Source organism: Notothenia coriiceps, unplaced genomic scaffold (assembly GCF_000735185.1).
Source record: "Notothenia coriiceps isolate Sejong01 unplaced genomic scaffold, NC01 NC01_scaffold00032393, whole genome shotgun sequence".
Taxonomy (NCBI): Eukaryota; Metazoa; Chordata; class Actinopteri; order Perciformes; family Nototheniidae; genus Notothenia; species Notothenia coriiceps.
The window spans coordinates 160,698-173,482 of NW_011365094.1; the positions used below are offsets into that span (position 1 = coordinate 160,698).

A 12,785-nucleotide genomic window follows, 5' to 3' on the forward strand; every position below is an offset into this window, starting at 1 on the left:
CATTCCGGTCACCTTTCCCAGGCTGTCCAAGTCCTTCTGAGAGTCCCCACTGATTTAGCCATTCTCCATGCTTTGTTTCACCTGAACTACGGCCCCAGCGGTGTCTCTAATGACTCTTTTCTTTTTATTAGTGAATGCTTCTCTGCAGTCTATTGGCTCTACCTGAGCTCCCAAGGAACACTGGGGTTATAAAGCCGTATAAGAAGTTAAAAGCTATTTTTCCTCACAGTGTTTTTTCCCCCCAATTAATAGCGGTGTGGACTAAGTAAAACACGTATGTGGAGAGTTCCTGTCTTCTTCATTCCCACTTTCTTTCGCCCATCTCTTTATCTCAGCCTGCCAGCGTCTGACAGGTATTTCCATTCCTGTGAGAGGAGAAATATGTTCCCCCTGTTTCTCGGCTACTCTCTGCTTATTAAATTGGACAAGTAGCCAGCGTAGAGTGTGAAGACTCAGTCCAAAATGTTTGCTCTGCTTGCTTCAGTGTTTGATAGGAGCTCTTACGCTACACGTCTCTGCGGATATGGCTTCTCAGTCATACTTAAGATTCACAACATACGCCTTTGTGAGTCAAAATTCATTACACCGCCGTGAACACTTCCTCACATTATCCAGTTAAACACGATCTCACAGCTCTGCTTCAGTGATGCCGTTTTTAAATCTGTTTAATATTTATTTGTTATTGAAAATGTTGTTTTTTTTTTAACCGTGTCCATCTTCTTTTTTTACAGCGTTCGACCGGTATTTCCGAAGCCGCTCGCTGTCCAACAACAGGAGGAATGTTTGGTTTGCTGAATTCTGGGAGGAGAACTTCAACTGTAAGCTGGGGATGCACGGGAAACGGCCCGGCAGCTTGAAGAAATGCACAGGTAAGACTTCTTGACTTTGTTAGGGTTGCCATCCACCATTGCTCCCACCATTTTGGGGGGAAAGAAAACACCATCGAATTCCAATCATCTGCAACTCGATTCAGGATATGGCAGAAAAAGTGACATTATGCTATGAAAACATGCACCGTACGTAGCAAATGGAGAAAGTAGCAACCTTTCTGAAATCACCTTTACAGGCACTGTACCAACACACACCGAGTCATCGTGAATACAGAGTGACACAGAAGTGTTAACTAACCAATCAGAAGCGTCTTGCTACATCAGAAATGTTATATAGCAGGAAACTCTTCTTCTTCAGGGTCAGATTCAAGATTGTGTGGGCAGACATCTTTTACTTGTTCTCGTATTCACAACCTGTATTACGATGCTAGGGCCAAAGAGATGGAGAGCCACAAACACTTTGCAGAGGTGTTCTTAGATTAAAAGTCAACATTCGGAGATTAATTAAAGTCAGAATTCTGGGGGGAAAAAAAGTTATTCTCAAAGTTCTTAGAAAAAATTATTCAAATTTGTTTCTCAAAATTCTGAATTTCATGATAAAGAATTCTAAACAAATGTTGGTCAGATCCCCTCAACAATGTATCGTCTTCCTTACCGTCTAATTAATCATCATCATCTTCAACTTTCATAAGCTCAGAGGAACTGTTTGTTCTGGTTGTTCCAATCAGTCCAGCCCATAAACCTCTATGCAGATTAACCACATCACTGTGGATCATCTGAGGCTTCATTGGAGCATCCTTGCTGCAGAAATGTGTCAACAGGGACCAGCATGGTGGTTTAATTAGTGCATACGTATATGTAGTAAAGAGCCCTGCTGGCTCTAATAAGCACCCTTAGAGCCAGATCACACTCCCTGTTAGGCTCCGAGGAGCATTACAGCTCGACAATTGTTTGTGTACTCAAGGCTAACAGGGAAATGAAATAATGGTTGCAGTCTGTGATTGTAATGGAGTCTCCTCTATGAGTGTGTGTGTGTGCATCTGTGAGGTAATAGGGGCTTCTTGTTGTCAGGTTGTATTTGCCTACTGTATGTTGGGTTCATTATACTGTATGTGCGGTTTGACCTGCATGTTGCTCCCATGTCAAAATGCCTGCAGCTTGTTATTTTACACAAGGCCAAACACTTCTGCGGATGTGTTACCTGTACCTGTGTATGTGTGTGTGTATTATCTAAACAGGGCAGTGTGTGCACCTTCCTAGTTTCTACAGCTCTCTGGAGAATGTGATATTTACAGCAGCAACTAAACATCACCTGTGTTTCCATGAACATGCTCTGGTTCTCGTTCTGTGTGACCTCATGCTGCTGTGATTGAGACTCCATGTTTATGTGTGTGTGTCACAGTCACTACTCCCCGGCTGACACCCAATGCTAGTTCACGTAATTAGGTTTGTAAGGGCGCTGACTCGCATTGACCGTCTATTATAGCCGTGGCATCTGTGTATGTGGGCGTGTGTGTGTCGGGGCCCTGCAGCGGGGCGACAAAGTCCATTAATTCCAAGTGCTGGGGTTCGCGACCTCCAAATCATCAACACAGAAGCCAATCAGCAGCCGGCTGCTCAAGGTCGCCACGGTGACACAGCTGATGGGAGGATGTGGAACTGGGTGTGATTATTGCATGTGATTGGGCCGAGAGTGAGAGACAAGTAGGGAGATAGCGAGTGGCAACAAGTGCTAATGCGGAAAATGACAGGAAGGTTATTATTTTTGGATGCGCAGATTAGGAAGAGAGACGGATAAATCATTTAAAAAACAATGTATACAAGAGGCAAAATGGAAAGGAACAATCAACAAGAATCATTAAGATTATCATTTTTATCAAGCACCTTTTTCTGTTTCGCAAAACTGGGGGTATGCCGACTGACAAATGATTTAGGTATTAAACCGGCTCGGGATAAATACTGTAAAGATATCACAAGTACTAGAAGTTAAAGTGGAGAGCTGTGAAGATTTTAAAATAGATACAGATGTGTTACATATTCAGAGGGATGTAGAGGATTCACAGTATCTTGTACATTTTAATATCGTGAAACCTGAACTTCCCGGCAAACTGAATATTTTTGCACATTTCTGTTCAACGCTTACTGTCTTCAAATCTCCCCGGCTCTCCACTTTAGAGTCAGTGTTTTGTCATGTTTTCGCTTATTTTCTAATTATCTTACTGTGTTTATCTATCTCTCTATATATCTATCTATCTATCTATCTATCTATCTATCTATCTATCTATCTATCTATCTATCTCTCTATCTATCTATCTATCTATCTATCTCTCTATATATCTATCTATCTATCTATCTCTTTCTCTCTCTATCTCTCTATCTATCTATCCATCTCTCTCTCTATCCATCTATCTATCTATCTCTTTCTCTCTCTATCTATCTCTATCTATCTATCCATCTATCTATCTATCTCTATCCATCTATCTATCTATCTATCTATTGATCTATCTATGTATGTATCTATCTATCTCTCTATTTCTCTCTCTATCTATCTATCTCTCTCTCTATCTTTCTCTATCTATCTATCTATCTATCTATCTATCTATCCATCTATCTATCTATCTATCTATCTATCTATCTATCTATCTATCTCTCTATCTCTCTCTCTCTCTATCCATCTATCTATCTATCTATCTATCTGTGTATGTATGTATCTATCTCTCTCTATCTATCTATCTCTCTCTCTATCTATCCATCTATCTATCTATCTATCTATCTATCTATCTATCTATCTATCTATCTATGTATGTATGTATGTATCTCTCTCTATCTATCTATCCATCTATCTATCTATCCATCTATCTATCTATCTATCTATCTATTTATCTCTCTATTTCTCTCTCTCTCTATCTTTCTCTATCTATCTATCTCTCTATTTCTCTCTCTATCTATCTATCTATCTATCTATCTATGTATCTCTCTCTATATCTATCTATCTATCTATCTATCTCTCTATCTCTCTCTGTATCTATCTATCCATCTATCTATCTATCTATCTATCTATCTATCTATCTATCTATCTATCTATCTATCTATCTATCTATCTATCTATTACTATCTATCTATCCATCACTCATCTATCTATCTNGCATTCCGCCCAGCCAATCAGAAATAGGAACCTTTTTCTCCCACGAAAGTCCCTGCTCTCTAGCAGGTACGGGAAAGGGGGTAAAAAGGTTCTCATGAACTCATTTTAGTTTCGGCTCTTTTTGGTGTGAACGCGGCATTTCGGAACTATATCGGAACTAAACTGGGAAAAGTACTGCGGTGTGAACGCGGCTAATGAGGTGTAGGCTGAATGCAATTTAATTGAACTAATTCCAAATGTGTTCAGAATCGATCAAATCATGAAAGCTTAATATTCTAAGACGACTGAAGGCTCGTATTTATTGGCTTCACAGTGCATTTCTTCAGAGAGCTACAGCTGTGCGTTTTGTCTGTCGTGTCCTACACCATGGTCACAAAAGGAAGGGATCATTTCAGTATAGCCAAGAGGAACAATCACAGCAGCCAATAACTTTCATCGTCCGTACACACACATGCATATTTATCATGTAGACTGAGGCGGGATGGAGGTGACACGTGTGTGTTTAAGTCAAAATGTCAGAGAATGTGTGAAAACAATTGCGGCGTGTAGCTTTGAGTTTGTGTGCGGTGTCAGGACGCATCATGACAGACAGCCAGTGAAATGTAAAGAAAAAGGAGAGACAGAGAAAGAGTGGAAAGGGTTAGGATAACAGTGAGGGGTAGAGAGACAGAGGGAAGCAGTGAGAGTGAGAGAGAGAGAGAGAGAGTGAGACAGAGGGAAGCAGTGAGAGAGAGACACGGTACAGTGGCCAGAGGGCAGTGTGCATTAGAGTAAGAGTCTGATTGGCTCTGACCTTCCTCACAGCCAGCTGTCAGCCTCTTAGATACACACACACACACACACACACACACACACACACACACACACACACACACACACACACACACACACACACACACACCACGGAGCACACAGCCTGTTACGGCCCTGCAGGCTCTGATTACCATATCAGCACCGTCTCATTTGCATAAATCCCAGCACTCTTAATTAGGCTTCATCTCTCTCTTCCTCTCTTTACCTCACTCTCATTTTCAGCTCTTCCCCTCCACTCGTCTTCCTCCTCTCTCTCTTCCTCCATTTGCTTGCAGATAGGGGCCGGGGTTTAGGGTTAGAATTAGCAGATAGGAGGGTCCATGACTCCCAATTAGTTTAGTGCTGATTAGCCTAATGACAATTTCACTTCATCTACATGCAATAGCGCTCCGTATTCTTTTTTACCACTTCTATTCAAATAAATCTGCAAGGAATGCTCTCTTTCAACTTCTCCCCACCTCTCTTTTCTTCTTCCTCTCTTTATTTTACAGGTGTTCACGGTCAGAGAGGACAATCGGCTAATTATGCCTAGCAGTAAACTCTTGTACCTGAATCCAATGAATGTGCAGGACCATTAGTGTTACACCGTATGTGTTCATGCAGACCAGTTGTGTGAAATAGGTTGTTATATCATTATTACTTACATCAAGTTCCATAATCTAAAGTGTGTTTATTTGTCAGCTAATCATCTGTCAAAGCACTTTGTAGCTTAATCAGTGCGGATTAGTGATCCATATGCTGCCTACATGCTGTCAGAAATATAATGAATGTATTGGCCATTTCTCAAAGATCTGAGGCGTCTGAGTATAGCAGGAGCGTATACTGACAGTATAGAGCATATGTGATGTTTAGTGTCAAAGCCACCGACTGGTGTGAAACAGCTGCATTTTAACCATTAAATGTCATTATTTGTAAATTAAAATACATTTAAAAAAATCTATGCAGCCCATCCTTGATTAATGCATGTATCAATTAACTAACAAATTGTCTAGTCACTGATTGAAAGTATCAAGTAATCAATTTAGAAGTTTCTAAATGGGAATTTTAAAACATTACTAAAGGAGCATTATTGTTGGTTCTTATATCTGGCTGCAACATTGCCAGCAACATGTTCTGTATGCTTACATAAGCTCGCCTCTGTTAATAGCAAATACATAGCTAGTTGTAGTTGTAGTTAAGTAAGCAGCTAACATCTGACCTGCAGATGAGCATACCATTGACAACTGAACTGCTGAAAGAATTTCATAACATTCATCTGCTACTACTTAGTAATTCTTTATCTATTATCTAATATATCATTCCAATAACTTGTATATAGACTCGTATTGCACTATTCCACTTTTTTAAAACTATTTTTCTTTTTGTATTACTTTTAATATAGTATATTTTAATATTGTTTTAATATTGTCTGCTTATCTGTATTATTGTGTTGCATTGTTGGAGAAGCCTGTGACCTAAGATTTTCAACGACATAATTACTCTGTAGCTATGTTAGTTTGACAATAAAGTAATACCTTGAACCTTGAACCTTGAACATAGTTGACTTCACTTTAATGGACACCTTTAGGGTAGCTCTGAAATGTTAGTTTTCTCTCATTGTTCAATTTTAGTAGAGACAATGCACAATACTTGTAATGTCACAGACGTACAATAAGTGGCTAACAGCTAGTTTTCATCTGTAGTCAATGGGTTACAGAGATACAATGTCAGTTATATATTATTTAAATTCTTGATTTCGGCATGCAGAAGGTTGCTAACAACCCAATAAGTGAGTTAATGAGAAACACAAGTCTGCATGTAATGTTAGTCTTACTATTAATTGTTGAAAACAAAGCTTAAACTTTAGGAATGAAACTTTTTAGTGTGTTTGACAACAGTTCAGGAATTTATGACAGCATATGATTGACTTTGGAGGTTATGTAACAAATATAACATCGTAATACATGAATGTACATTACCTTTGTGATATGTATCATTGTTATGTGATGGCTGGCAAGCAAGCAAGTTGTACTTAGTGGTATTTGGGTTATTTTAACTGAGTAAACAATGACTTTTTTTTCAAAACACATCCCCTCACGTAGTTATAGTTGAAAGGACAATTCTGTATTGAATCTGGTTTGTGAATGCAGGGGCACAAATCAAATGGATTGGGGGAACTAAATGATATTCAGCTTTGGTGCCTCTCTCATCCCGGGGGGACCCTGATCCGTGGACCTCCAATATGTCTGCCCCAGGCTGCGTTACATCACCTGAACGCCCAGGAAAACTGAAGAGGATTTCAGTCATGGGCATAACTAGAGAAGGATCTGAAGAAAGCACTGGGACTTGAACACATGGTGCAAGTTCATCTGCATTATCTCAAACTAAGATACTCAACCAGCTGGTTTTGGGGGTTCAGAGAGGAACCAGGGGAGGCTGTCGAACCCCGAACACTGAATTCTGTGTGTGTGTACACCGCATGTGTGTGTGTGTTGTCAGAGGGAGGTGTGTAGGGGGGTTAAACACAGCTATATTCTGTAGATAACAGGATTAGCTTGGAAGCGGATAATAAGTTAGCATTTCCTCCCCGCGGCGCTCTCTCCTCTCTCCTCTCTCTAATCCTGCAGCTTTGATGTCCCGGCTCCCATCAGGTATCTGGGCTGCTCTGGCCCCGGGGCCTCGGGCCTCCAAATGCTCAGACACTGAGTTGTGTGTGTGTGAGTGTGTGTGTGTGTGTGTGGATGTCTGCGTGTGTGTGTGTGTATTCAGTGTCCTCATTAGTTCTGCCTGTTCATTTCATCCCAAGAAGCCAACTTTAGTAAACAGGCAGAACTAATGAGGACACTGAATACACACACACACACGCAGACATCCACACACACACACACACACTCACACACACACAACTCAGTGTCTGAGCANCCCTTTTAACTGCAGTGCTGATAAAACATTCTGGGAAAGTGTTTATCCTAGCAAGCATTAGGAAACACTTGATGAGAACTGAACACTGAGATAATTCACAGCCACTAATAGTGTGATAGCTGCAAAAACATTGTGAATATTGTGGCTTCTGATACGAAGCACTTTTAGGTTTCTTTGACTAACCCAAAAGCAAATCTTACATGATTTCACTACACAAAACGGGTGAGCAAGTCTAATTGATTAGTGCAACTGATGTTGATTGTCTTTGTTAAAAACATTTAATAAATGTAATGACATTTCAAGTGATATCGGCTTCAAGAAATCATATTTAGTGTATAATAGAACCATCACCAATTAAGTTCTGTCTTAGAAACTCGAATAATAAAGCTGTAGATTGTATTGAAATATTTATTTTAAACACCACTTTAGACACCATTGTTGGCCGGAAAGACACAGTGTGAGTGCAACAGTTAGACACAGCTAGAACACAATGTTGATAACCAGAGAGCAAATGTTATTTCTGCCCAAGTACAACGCTGTCTTTTTTTTATTCTCCTACCAGAGTGCATCTTTATTTGCATCACCGGCCAATCTTCTCCTCAGAAGAGACAGTGTGCATTCAAAATTACTCCTGTGGACAAAAGATTTGAAACTGTGGGTTTTGTGAATGGGTCGGTCCAGGTCTGTGAGAGCACCCAATGCTGCGTGGGCTATTATCGGATCATCAATGACCAGCCACGGGTTGAAATTCTCGGTAAGAAACTGTAGTGAAATATCATGAAAAGAACCTCTGGATTAATCTGCCAGGTCTAGATTATTATTTTTGTACCATTAGAAGAGTCATACACATTTCTAGTGTTTCCTCTAACAAATCATGCTGTGATGTATATTATGCATAATGTAATTGGTTACACTGCAGGTTCTCAGTTTGTTTCCTATGCGGGTCCACGGTGTTACTGATTTTTCTGTTCTTGCAGCTTGTGATTTTGTTGAAAAGTCTTGCCCAAACGACACCTGCATAGCACAACCAGTACAAGTACTGGACAACGTTGCCTTCATGAAATGTGCGTGCAACACAGACCTCTGCAACAGCAACATCACTTGGACCTCAGAGTCGGAAGAGCCTCTACCCACACCCACCTACTCTTATTCTATGGGTATGATCAGAATCAGATTACTATCTATATCTTATCACTTGCAACCAACATAGTACTTTTCTTTTTATAGCAGAACATTGTATCATTATCTATTTGTTTATAGTCTGTGCATTTCCACATACGTCTTGTCCAGTGAAAACCCCCCTTTTACTCCCTTTTTAAAAGTCTTTCTTCTTTTGTAAAGTAATGAAAACACTCAATTGTCCAGAAAGAATTGCAATTTATCATTCACAGATAACAATAACAAAAACCTTTTGTTTTCTTCCCAGGTAAAAAAAAAGCAGCTGTGATTATTCTTACTGGAACTCTGCTAGTCCTGTGGCTCATAATTATGATACTGAAAGAGAAACGTAAGATCCTTTTTGTTTTCAACATAAAAAAAAAAAAAGATACCGCCCTGTATAATTTAAAGGTAAAAAATGGTTATTAAATGAAACTGACCTGATTTAGGAATGCATTATTGTAGGGGCTAGTTTTGTCACAGTTATTATTGACAGGATATAGGAAAAGTATTTTGTTGTTGTTACTACTGTAATCATGTGTAATTTTGCTTTGATTTATATAAGCAGAAATGTTGAGTTAAAATACAATAAGTCTATTGAATTTCAAGTATATTAACTGTTGATGTTTGTATAGGATGCACATTTACACAAGAGGAGATTAAAAAGGGAAGACGATACTGTTAATGCTGTGTGAAATGCCCTCTCATTCTTGAAGTATTACACGTTTCCGCACTTTTAAACTCAGACTCCGTTCTCATGATGTCTTTGTTTGACCTTGTAACTGTTTCATTCTCTGTGGAAGACTGACCTTGGTGTTTATCTCTTCAATAACACTCCCTTACCTCTGTCCTTTGTTTGTTATCAGATTCCTGTGCCTTTAAAATGTTTCTTTTGATAACCATACCCATCCTCTTTTTTTAGAGGAGAATCCACCCTCCCCTGATGCTCACAGTGTCTCACGACTGTGTTCCTGCCAAACAAGAAACACCTCTGAGATTGACTTTGCTGACATTGAACTACAGCAGGTAAGCCCAGATAGGGATTCATTCTGTTTTGGTTAGCAGTGAGTAAAATATTGCTAAATCTTTCAATGGAGTGTTTTATCTCGACGTATGTTCAAACCTTTTCAGATTGTGGGCCGTGGACATTTTGCCACTGTCTGGGAGGGGAAATACAAGGGATCCATGGTTGCTGTGAAAGTTTTCACTGAAGGATGGAAACATACCTTTACTGCAGAGAAGGAAGTCTATGAGCTACCACTGATGAAGCATGCTGGGATTGTCAACTTCCTGGGCTCTGGGAGGACACCATATGAAAGCAGTTGGCTAATTGTCCTGCAATTAGCTGAATATGTGAGTGGAAAGTAGGTTATATTTTAATTTTAAATGGGATATTCCATTTCCTGAGAGATCAAATGTTATTCTGAGACAAAGGTGAAGGAAAACACAAAAGAGTTAGGGCAAGAAAGCAAAGCAAGAGGGTTTGACTCTGATAGGAAACTAAATATTTTAAAATGGTCATAGTGATGAACCTACTGAGACGTATCACCTGAATTGGCAGCTCCCCTTAGCTTTTCCAGAGCTTTTTACTGAGTTTCAGCTTATGTATTGATAAGCTTTCCGTCCTGCAGAAGTAGGCAGTAAGCTTCAGCACCAACCAACCAACAGACACTTTTAGAGACTCTTTAACTACTTTTAGAAAAAAGTGAACAAACTAGAGAGGTGATCAGGTAAGAGAAATTACAATTTAAAAAAAAATGTTTCTTTGTAACAGCTGGATGTGTAAATAACCAACTGCTTTCCACCAGATCAGTCAACATAACCTTTTTTTTAATCTTCATACAGTTTTTCACCCCATATTCTTAAACACTCATTTTTATTGTACAAATGTGGCAGAACACTAAACGTTTTAATGTTCAGATTCTTAGACATTCATAACTGACGTCCCTTTGATTTCAGGGCTCTCTCCACTCCTATCTATGTAAACACACCACCAACTGGATGTTGTCAGTGAAGCTGTGCCAGTCTTTATCGCAGGGAGTTTCCTATCTCCACTCTGACCTTCACATACATGGTATTGGCCAGAATATTATTTTGAACAATTGTGTGTGTGTATGTGTGTGTGTGTGTGTGGTGGGCAAGTCTGTGTTTTATCTTACTGGTTTACAAAGCATGCCTGTACAATCGTATGGGTCTATATGCACATTGTTGCTTCAATATCAAACATGACTAATAATTTGGATTATAATGTTTTTATATAACTAAATGTACTATTATTTTAATTAAGTATTTTAAAACTATTTGAGATCCCCACAGCAGTTTTAAAACAGCTCACATCAATATAAAGACGAAGCAGGCTCCACAGTTAAACAAGCTTAATGAATGAAGTCTTTCTGGATCTATTAAATCTACTATAGTCAAATAAACAAACAATTAGAACATTCTTATTGTAGCACATGTGTGTCTTTTCTTACAGATGTGCATAAACCCCCTGTGGCCCACAGAGACTTCAGCAGCTCCAACGTGCTTGTAAGAGCAGATGGTACCTGTGTCTTGTGTGATTTTGGATGCTCAACCATCCTGAGATTTTGTTCAGGACATCACAGGTTCCATGCGACAAACATGGAGGTGAGACCCTGGTGGAGCCACAACTTATTATTGTTAGGTTACGGCACAGTGAAACCATAATAGGAGTAAACAGTAAATTATATGCAATACAGTAGGTTGGCTTTTCCGTTCATTAGAATCCCTACTAAAATAAATGAAGATATGCAGAGGGGAAAACCTATTACATTAGAAACAACTAATTCCCATGACTCTCCATCTGCAGGCCCATGCTCAGTTGGGCACGTTGCGCTACATGCCCCCTGAGATCCTGGAAGGCTCTGTGAACCTCAGAAACGGCTGGTGTCTACTGCAGGGAGACATCTACGCTCTGGCCCTGCTGCTGTGGGAGATCTTGATGAGTTGCTCTGATTTATTTGAAGGTAAAAACTCCTTAGATCAGATCATGCAAAGCCATCAGTAAATGTGATGGGCTTCTAGATCTGTACACTCTTAACAGCCCTATTGTAATCTACAGAAACGCTGTACTTCATTTAGATTCAAGATGTATTGTCTACTGCGTAGTATATTTTAGTTGTGATTGTTTTGAAAACGCCTTTTTAATTTTAATTCTGATATCTTGCACATCATTTCTATTGTATTTGTTATGTTGGTAGTCTTATATTCTTTGTTGATAATTCTGACTTTCTTTACTTTACAATTTATTTTCTCTTATATGTTTGTGTTATGCACTAATACACCAAAGCTAATTCTTTCTATCAAACCAACAACATGCATATTTGTTTATTTAAGAACGCCACACGTTAAAATATAAAAAAATATGAACTTAAATGTTTATAATACTGCAAATGTCTGCTTTCACTTTCCGTTGTAGTTTTTTGCTGAATGAGCTGTACAGTATCACTGTGCACTGCTTGGATACACGTCATGTCATGAGACTAAGCGGATGTTAAAATGCATGCAAATGTCTCCATCTGCAGGCGGTGTTGCTCCACAGCATCTGTTGCCTTATGAATTAGAGCTGGGAGCCGATGTAAACCTGGAGAGCCTCATCCAGTATGTGTTTCACATGGAGAAAAGACCCTCCATACCTAAAGACTGGGGACTGCTACCACAGGTATTCTCACAGAAAATGCTGTTTTCTGTATTTGCAAAGATACATGAACTGATATAGCTGATCAAATGTTTCAGATAGTTGATTTAGTTTGTCAATATATTAAAAAGAAATCTCACAACTTTCAGGGATTTGTGCTGCAGGAGCTCCTGACAGATTGTTGGGACTGTGACCCGGATGCTCGACTGACCGCTCAGTGTGTATTGAACAGATTAATGAATCTTCAGTCTTCTTACTCTTATTGATATGTTTTCCTTTT

At 39.3% G+C, this 12,785-nt stretch overlaps 1 protein-coding gene across 1 annotated transcript; it reads left to right on the forward strand.

The window, feature by feature from the left end:
• The first annotated feature begins 462 nt into the window (after positions 1-462).
• Positions 463-12,779, forward strand: LOC104960824 (anti-Muellerian hormone type-2 receptor-like). The gene is made up of 12 exons (XM_010788989.1): positions 463-565; positions 732-869; positions 8,252-8,443; positions 8,667-8,846; positions 9,116-9,196; positions 9,770-9,873; positions 9,979-10,200; positions 10,807-10,921; positions 11,324-11,475; positions 11,678-11,834; positions 12,393-12,529; positions 12,655-12,779. Exons 1-12 carry the CDS (start codon positions 463-465, stop codon positions 12,769-12,771), a joined length of 1,698 nt encoding a protein of 565 aa, XP_010787291.1. The 3' UTR covers positions 12,772-12,779.
• The last annotated feature ends 6 nt before the right edge of the window (positions 12,780-12,785 follow it).